This window comes from Salmo salar, chromosome ssa02 (genome assembly GCF_905237065.1).
Source record: "Salmo salar chromosome ssa02, Ssal_v3.1, whole genome shotgun sequence".
Taxonomy (NCBI): Eukaryota; Metazoa; Chordata; class Actinopteri; order Salmoniformes; family Salmonidae; genus Salmo; species Salmo salar.
The window spans coordinates 51,362,116-51,371,988 of NC_059443.1; the positions used below are offsets into that span (position 1 = coordinate 51,362,116).

Here is a 9,873-nt window from a genome sequence, read left to right on the forward strand (position 1 = left end):
CACCATTCAAACAGTTTTAGAAACTTTAGGGTGTTTTCTATCCATATATAATAAGTATATGCATATTCTAGTTACTGGGTAGGATTAGTAACCAGATTAAATCTAGTAAAAAAAAATTATCCAGCCGTGCAAATACTGCCCCCTAGCCCCAACAGGTTAACAACTCACATTGTTTTATTTTAACAACTCAGAGGCTTTTAAAAGAGTCTTAGAATCATTGTCTCTCTTTTTCTTTGTTCCTGACCTGCGCTAGTGAGATACGCCGTCTCTCTCTCCACCCCAGCGACTCTTGGGGCATGGCCTTTCAGGCTATGACTTCTCTCCCTCTCTGATCATGCATAAGGTATTGCATTGTAATGTTTGTTTATGCCTTGTATATGATTTCATAATGTTAAATACCTTTCCACTCTCAGTCCAATTCTTGCTAGTCAATGTCAACTCATTGCCTAATGCTTGCTTGCATATTTTAAGTATCTTTATAGCGTAAAAGATAAACATTTTAATGTATAAATAGTTATATATCAAATACTACCACACTACAAAGTCAATCAATTTAATATACACCATCGCAAATATTCACATGTTTTCATTTAGGCAGGTCTTAACCTCTCTAGGATAGGTGGCACCAAATCGTCCCACCTACGTAACAGCCAGTGTAATCCCGTGGCGCGTTATTCAAAAACCTTTGAAATGCAAAAACTTAAATTTTTCAAACATATGACTATTTTACACCATTTTAAAGACAAGACTCTCGTTAATCTAACCACACTGTCCGATTTCAAAAAGGCTTTACAACGAAAGCAAAACATTAGATTATGTCAGCAGAGTACCCAGCCAGAAATAATCAGACACCCATTTTTTCAAGCTAGCATATAATGTCACATAAACCCAAACCACAGCTAAATGCAGCACTAACCTTTTGATCTTCATCAGATGACAACCCTAGGACATTATGTTATACAATACATGCATGTTTTGTTCAATCAAGTTCATATTTCTATCAAAAACAAGCTTTTTACATTAGCATTTGACTAGCATTCCCACCGAACACTGCCGGTGAATTTACTAAATTACTCACGATAAACGTTCACAAAAAGCATAACAAATATTTTAAGAATTATAGATACAGAACTCCTCTATGCACTCGATATGTCCGATTTTTAAAATGGCTTTTCGGTGAAAGCACATTTTGCAATATTCTCAGTAGATAGCCCGGCATCACAGGGCTAGCTATTTAGACACCCAGCAAGTTTAGCACTCAGAAAAGTCACATTTACTATAAGAAAAATGTTATTACCTTTGCTGTCTTCGTCAGAATGCACTCCCAGGACTTCTACTTCAATAACAAATGTTGGTTTGGTTCAAAATAATCCATAGTTATATCCAAACAGCGGCGTTTTGTTTGTGCGTTCAAGACACTATCCGAAAGGGTAAATAAGGGTTACGAGCATGGTGCAATTCGTGACAAAAAAATTCGAAATATTCCATTACCGTACTTCGAAGCCTGTCAACCGCTGTTGAAAATCAATTTTTATGCCATTTTTCTCGTAAAAAAGCGATAATATTCTGACCGGAATCTGCATTTAGGTAAACAGAGGAAAGAAAATAAAGCATTCGGTCGACTCGGGCACGCGCCTAAGCCCACAGTACTCTGAGCGGCCACTTGCCAAAACCGATAAAGTGTTTCAGCTAGAGCCTGCCTCGATATCGTTCAGCTTTTTCCCGGGCTCTGAGAGCCTATGGGAGCCGTAGGAAGTGTCACCTTATTGCAAAGATCCTAAATCTTCAATAAAAAGAGCCCAGATGAAACACAACTTGTCAGACAGGCCACTACCTGCATGGAATCTTCTCAGGTTTTGGCCTGCCATATGAGTTCAAATTATACTCAGACACCATTCAAACAGTTTTAGAAACTTTAGAGCATTTTCTATCCAAAGCCAATAATTATATGCATATTCTAGTTACTGGGCAGGAGTAGTAACCAGATTAAATCGGGTACTTTTTTTTATCAAGCCGTGTCAATACTGCCCCCTAGCCCTAACAGGTTAAGAAACATTATGATATTAAACCTCTACGGCATGTAGGCAAATGTGATTAGCATGAGGTTGTAAGTAACAAAAACATTTCCCAGGACAGATATGGGCAGAAAGCTTATTCTTGTTAATTTAACGGCACTGTCCAATTTACAGTAGATATTACAGTGATCAATCTATTTGTTTGAGAAGAGTGCACAGTGTATTGATAAACCAATTAGGCACATTTGGGCAGTCTTGATACAACATTTTGAACAGATATACAATGGTTCATTGGATCAGTCTAAGACTTTGCACTGACACTGCCATCTAGTGACCAAAATCGAAATTGCGCCTGGGCTGGAATATTTATAAATGTATGTATATTTATAGGCAATGAGTTGACATTGACTAGCAAGAATTGGACTGAGAGTGGAAAGGTATTTAACATTATGAAATCATATACAAGGCACTATGATCAAATACCTTATTAATTATCTGATAAATCATGAACAAATCATTTAAAATAGCATTTATAAATGTGTAAACAACTATTTATAGATTTCTCATTGACATTTACAAATGTAGGAATAATGATTAATAAATGGTAATTGAACTCTTCACAAACAGTTTATAAATGGTATATTAAGGGACTTTAATATAAAGTCTTAGTGAACATTTTGATCCATCGATGAGACTTCATCAATACAATCCATTATCATTCGTCTCCTAACTCATGTATCTCTATGACATGTAACTGATGTGCTCTGTTTTTCCTTCCTCAGCCACCGTAACGCTGCGGTGAGGAGCTGCACTGCTCAGCACCTGGAGAGACTGGCTGAGGTCATGGGGATGGCTCGTCTCCTGTCGGGGAAGAAAGACCTCACTGACCGTTTCTTGATTGCCGTCAGTAAACTGGCTGTGGACCCTGCACAGGAAGTCAGGTGTGATGTTCCTCCTGTAAAGTAGCTTGCTTAAACATAATGGCCGGCCTTAATTTAGGCCGTGATTCAATCCATGGCTCGCTATAGCACTAGATCGCCGACAATGCAGCTTGTAAAGGTAATTTACTCTTGAGTCGACATCTGCAGCGTTTACCACGAATACAAATTGAAATTGCCTTTAAAAGCCACATTGTCGGCTGTCTACAGCATCTATGCTAAAGGGTGTCATGGTTTGAATTGCGGATTTTAGGTATTCCAAAACAACCACAGGTTCTCTTGGAGGGGAATAGTAATTGAAAACAAATAGGAAAAATTATAAACGCAAATAAGTGCTACGTGGCATAGGAAAATCCAAGTCCAGGCACTCATGTGGGTTTGAAAGTTAAAAAGCCAAAAGCTTAGCCGAAGCCAAAGGATGTTCTTCTCCCATCGCCAACTAGCGACCTCCTGTGGTGACCAATGCACGCTGACACGGTCGCCAGGTGTATGGTGTTTCCTCCGACACATTGGTGCAGCTGGCTTCCAGGTTAAGCGGGCTTTGTGTCAAGAAGTAGTACGGCTTGGCTGGGTTGTGTTTCGCAGGACGCAGGGCACTCGACCCTCTTGCAAATTCGACCTAATGTATGTCTTATTTTGATGGGATATTTTTTTCTCAGGTTGCCATCGTTTGAGTACTGTTTTTAATCACAGACAGGAGAAATTATTTGATATGTTGCACGTTTAAGATGATATTAATATCTTTGTCCACAGGCATCATGGTCGCAATATCTTGAGAAACGTGGCCACCAATGGCGACTTTGCTAAAATGTGGGACAAATTCGCTCCGAGGAAAGAGCGAGAATCCTTGAGGGAGGTCATCTCAAAGGTTAACCTCAAAGAAAGGTACATTCTCTCTGGATGATTAGAAGAAGTATGACAAATGAGCTGATATGATTACAGAACTCCAATCCCACTGAGCACAGACATCAGTTCAATGTCTAGTTTTGATTTAAATTTGGGAAATCAACCAATGTGAAATTAACCAAAAATGTTGGTTAAAAGTTGGGTGAAGAAAATCCAATTGTGTTTTCCACATTGATTCACCGTCATACATAGATTTTTTTGGTTCAACCAGTTTTGGCCCAATGGGATAAATTTAATATACTGTAAGATTATATCTTTTTGTCTTTTCTCTTTTTCAACAGGAATATCTGAATAATCCCCAACTTGACTATATGTTTGTATCTAAATATTTGCACATTTCCCAACTTGACTATTACCCCCTCCAGTCCACAAACTCTAATATTTTTGCTCATTCTAAGAAATTTGACACTATCATCCAAACCCCCATGTAAATGCATCTTTAAGCTGCATCGACTCCCTGTCCATGTCCTGAATTCACTATAAGGCAATATGAACCACATTCAAAGCACTAAATGACCTTTCCTCGAAGCTCCTATCTGATCTACCAGCTCAATAGTGGTCTACTGAAACCATACTCACCATCTCAGGGGGTGCTCAGATCATCAACCACTGACCTCCACACCATCCTCAAAACCAGCAGTCCTCTTTTGGAGGCAGATTGGTCAGTGCTCCTGTATGGCACCAACATTGTGGATTTTCATCCAATGCTTCTGGACTATGAGAACATTCTTTGGACAATAAAATTAGGTAAAATGGAAGCTGGCTACAGTCTCAGTTTTATCCTCCAAGACAGTGTGAGGATGTGTAACAACAATACCTGTAGTTTAATTTCATGATCAGGGCCAGATTACCGAATGGGCACGCAGGGCACCTGCCCTGTGGGCCCCGACCTCCAGGGAATATCATCATAACATCCAAAACTAAAAGTATAGTGGATGTATATTACAGTACGTGGACGTTTTACAATTCGTGAGCTCGTTTCATAATTTGTAGCCATGTTTAATATAAATTTGTGCTCATTTTGTAGAAATTCGTGAGCATTTAAAAACATTTAGTGGGGATGTTTTATATCAATTTGCTTACTGGTTCTCTTTCATGCCATCTCGAGGAGGGGTGAGTGGGTTGAGTCACTGACGTGATCTTCCTGTCTGGGTTGGCGCCCCCCCTTGGGTTGTGCCGTGGCGGAGATCTTTGTGGGCTATACTCGGCCCTGTCTCAGGATGGTAAGTTGGTGGTTGAAGATATCCCTCTAGTGGTGTGGGGGCTGTGCTTTGGCAAAGTGGGTAGGGTTATATCCTGCCTCGTTGGCCCTGTCCGGGGGAATCGTCGGATGGGGCCACAGTGTCTCCCGACCTCTCCTGTCTCAGCCTCCAGTATTTATGCTGCAGTAGTTTGTGTCGGGGAGCTAGGGTCAGTCTTTTATATCTGGATTATTTCTCCTGTCTTATCCGGTGTCCTGTGTGAATTTAATTATTCTCTCTCTCTCTTTCTCTCTCTCTCTCTTTCTGTCGGAGGACCTGAGCCCTAGGACCATGCCTCAGGACTACCTTGCCTGATGACTCCTTGCTGTCCCCAGTCCACCTGGCTGTGCTGCTGCTCCAGTTTCAACTGTTCTGCCTGCGGCTATGGAACCCTGATCTGTTCACCGGACGTGCTACCTGTCCCAGACCTGCTGTTTTCAAATCTCCAGAGACAGCAGGAGCGGTAGAGATACTCTGAATGATCGGCTATGAAAAGCCAACTGACATTTACTCCTAAGGTTCTGACCTGTTGCACCCTCGACAACCACTGTGATTATTATTATTTGACCCTGCTGGTCATCTTTGAACATCTTGGCCATGTTCTGTTATAATCTCCACCCGGCACAGCCAGAAGAGGACTGGCCACCCCTCATAGACTGGTTCCTCTCTAGGTTTCTTCCTAGGTTCTTGCCTTTCTAGGGAGTTGTTCCTAGCCACCGTGCTTCTACACCTGCATTGCTTGCTGTTTGGGGTTTTAGGCTGGGTTTCTGTACAGCGCTTTGAGATATCAGCTGATGTAAGAAGGGCTTTATAAATAAATTTGATTTGAAATTTGATATATGCTCCTAAAAACAAATGAGGAGATGGAAGATACAGGACTTCAAGCGCGTCCAGTGTCACAAATAGAACCAAGTTCTATTTTAGCACCTGGCTAAGCAGATGATTGAATAACATGTATGTGTTCATTTATTTTGCAACTGGTCTGGTCAGCATGTTAGAGATAGACAGGACTCCAGTCATACTGCAAAACACCACTAGATGCCAGACATACCATTTGCATAGATGGGAATAACCAAGAATTCATGTGAAATCCATTCATGAGAATATTTAAAGAAAGGGAAAGGGGGATAGCTAGTTAGAGCACAAGTGGAAAAGGGTAGTCACTAGTGGGGACAAAAAAATGTATGCTTCTTTCCGCCACACATTACAACAGTGGTTGTTGTATTTTCTGTTTTGTTTGATTATCACAGGATTTGGGCTTTGTTGCCCTTGTTTACAGTGACCTAAATAATGCTCAAGTAAAAGATGGTGCCTCACAACCACGACCACCCAGAGTTTATACCATTGGTTTCTACATCCAGCTTCTAATGGTGCATTTACATACAGGATTTACCCCAGTATTTTACCCATGGATCCCTGCTCTCATTTGGGGCCAAGGCAATGCTCTGTGTTCTTTTCAGCTGTTTTTTACATAACAATGGCTATCTGTGAACTTTAACACCTTCTCACAAAGCAACAGACTTGAATGATGCAAAGATTGTTGATGCCGTCACCATAAGTCTTTAGAGCTGACATTAACATAAAACCCTGGTCGAAACCCTGGAGTGTGGGTAAGTCTATATGGAAAAGTACCACTAGAGGGAGCCACATCCCAACATGTGATCCTGGATCCACAAATCTATCAGCAAGTGTCAACATTTCTGCAAGGTCTCAGTCTCACATCAGAGTTAGACGTTCATCCATGTTTCTCAAACGTCAAATTTCAAAGTTGTGCTAAACGTTAAATCTCAAAGTGTTTAAGGTTACATTTAGGGATTAACTCCGGATTTTAAGGTTAGGGTTAAGTTTAGGCATTAACTCAGAAATCTTAAGGTTAGGCATTAACTCCAAATGGTTAAGGTTTGGGATAGGCTTATAACAAAACTATCAAAATTGACACTCTATCGCTGGATTCAACCATGAAACCTTTGGAGGCAGATGCTTATCCACATCCACAATGTCCTAGAAAAAACAAAACTTACTTAAAGGTAACAGCGCTCACTGTTGCCCCTGGTGGCCGGTTTCCACATATCCTGACATCCTCAGCCATGGATGGATGTCGAATACTGACTTGTATCACTGGTGATCTGCCTGCAAAACTCTGATTCCATTCCAGTCTGGCTCAGCTCAGCAAATGTAGCAATTGGACATTTGAAAACATAGATCAAATTCAATGATATTGTTGTTTCCTGAACTGAGTGAACTCATGAACTGCATTTGACTACATTTTCAGAGTTAATTGAGTTGAAATGGAATGAAGGCCAACCCTGCCAACCATGGTCCTTCCCTGTAAAGCCTAGACCTTTCCCATCAAAACCCCAAGCCCCCATCCTTGTCTACAGTGCCTTCAGAAAGTATTCATACACCTTGACTTATTCCACATTTCGTTGTGTTACAGTCTGAATTCAAAATTGATTAAATGTTTTTCTCTCACCCAGCTACACACAGTACACCATAATGAAAAAGTGAAAACATATATTAAGAAATGTTTGCAAATGTATTGAACATTTAATACTGAAATATCAAATATACATAAGTATTCACACCCTTGAGTCAATACTTTGTACAAGCACCTTTGGCAGCGATTACAGCTGTGAGTCTTTCTGGGTAAAGTCTCTAAGAGCTTTCCACACCTGGATTGTGCAATATTTGCCCATTATTCGTTTCAATATTCTTCAAGCTCTATACCAGGCAGTGTCAGAGGAAGGCCCTAAAAATTGTCGAAGTCTCCAGCCACCCAAGTCATAGACGGTTCTCTCTGCTACTGCACAGCAAGCGGTCCCGGAGCGCCAACAGGCTCCTTAACAGCTTCTACCCCTAAGCCATTGCACTGCGGAACAGTTAATCAAATGGTTACCCGGACTATTTGCATTGACCCCCTTATTTTATTATTATTTATTATTATTTTCTGCACTGACTCTCTTGCACAGGCTCGATATACACTCACTGGACTCTAACCTTACACATGCTACACTGACACTCCAAAACACACACACACATGCATATTGTCCCGCCCCCCCCCCCACAGACACACACACATATTCACATTCCTTCACACATGCTGCTGTTTCTCTCTGTTTGTTATCTATGAATAGTCACTTTACCCTCTGTTATGCTCTGTGATTTCTTTATAATTTTTCCCGTATTGCTTACACCGATCCTGTCTGTTCAGGACTGAGTGAACATTAAGATCATAATCCAGTATGGGAGAGACATGGGAACTGAAAGATGAAAATATCCACATAATGCGTGGAATATGCAATTTCTTTGTTAGTTTTTCTGTAGAGAAAACATCCTAAGGGTATTTTTTGGTGAATGGAAAACAACGTATTTTTCGTCCTCTAAATTGTTGCCAAGAGACCAAGAGTATTTCAGTCGATGCCAGTCAATGTCAGATACAGTCACTCTTTGAAAAGAGAGGGAATGTTTGTTATAGTACACAAGACAAAAGTGTATTATGATAAGATATTGTTGTGTGTAGACCACATGAACTTTGCCCATTTTTTTTTTTAACACACATTTCCAAAACAATGAACAGTAAAAGCAAAGAAGTCATCGACGCATTCCCACAAGCTGACCTGGATAGGGTGACTGCAGTGCAACGGCATTGCCGCAAGCTTACGAAAATGACCACAAGAATGTACTAGTCTCAACCCCTTAGCCCCCTGATTGCCCCATAGTACAGACCTGGGATGTTTTGTTTTTGATTAGGGGCAGAAAGAAAGAAAGAAAGAAAGAAAGAAAGAGTGGATACTGGATACAATGAAAGAAAGGAACCCCATTTCCCTGACAATGAAGCGCCAAAAATAGCCAATTGCACTTTGTATTGTCTGGGACCCCGACCTGATTCCAATCTTTAGCCGAAATAGCACTTCTCTCACAGCCGCCATTGCTATAGCCCTTTGAAAGCCTATTCATGATTTATTTAAACCCAGGAAATGACCGTTATAGTATGGGTTTTCCAGTTCAACACTCTAATTTAAAAAAAAGTTGTTTGTGCCGTTTGACGTTCATTTTGCTTATTGAGTTTGAATCATATTTCTCTGTGGAAAATATACATGAATGAATAGGTTTTTGTACTGTATTTAGGGGGCGATAAGAGGTTATAGTCTGGGTTCTTTTGTTTCAGTCACTGTGATTTATTGTTTGGCGTATTGTGAGGCATCCGTCGGTCGGGTGGGTCTTTGCAGCTTGTGTTAGCAGGGCAGGTCCTTCTCCTTCATTGTGATTCAAGTGCTCAGCTTTGTCCATTGTTCCTTCCTGGCTGATATTAGCTGCTTTTCAACCACTGGGTCGGGGGCAAGGACATACATGGATGTGGGACCTTGAACGGTGATTAGGCCCAATATTAATGTCCTCTTCTATTCACACCCAAACATGCCAGGAAGGACATTTTGCGAATGTTTGAGATGGCTAGGATGGAGATTTGAGAAATATCCCAGGCGATTCGTCTTGAGATGTGAGCCTCTCACATTTGACAGTACTTGAGGAATTTAAGTCGAGGAGTTACAGGCTAGTTGTTGGAATGCAAACTTTGAAACATACTGTTGAGTGTCAAACAATGTGGAGTTCACAAGCAAAGGTCCCCGAGGTGATAGATTGCAAAGTTAAAACTTACTTAATGAGATTGCAGACTGAGGTAAACAATATCATTCGGTTGCACTTGGATAGAAGGTATGGTTGAAATGGAACAACAGCTCATACGCTATTATCTAACACTTCTATATAGGGATC

General features: G+C 40.8%; 1 protein-coding gene across 12 annotated transcripts in view; it reads left to right on the forward strand.

Moving 5' to 3' along the window:
* LOC106586283 (TOG array regulator of axonemal microtubules protein 2) overlaps positions 1-5,414 on the forward strand; it is a 30,154-nt gene extending 24,740 nt beyond the window's left edge. For 7 of the 12 annotated variants that reach the window (XM_045705607.1, XM_045705613.1, XM_045705616.1 and 4 more), the window contains 2 exons: positions 2,798-2,956; positions 3,707-4,617. In XM_045705607.1, coding sequence (XP_045561563.1) covers positions 2,798-2,956; positions 3,707-3,857 — 310 coding nt within the window. In that variant the 3' untranslated portion in view covers positions 3,858-4,617. Of the gene's footprint in view, positions 1-2,797; positions 2,957-3,706; positions 4,618-5,373 lie in introns of those variants that run through there. The other 5 variants (XR_006761375.1, XR_006761374.1, XM_045705599.1 and 2 more) reach the window with 5 other exon arrangements.
* Positions 5,415-9,873: the final 4,459 nt, after the last annotated feature.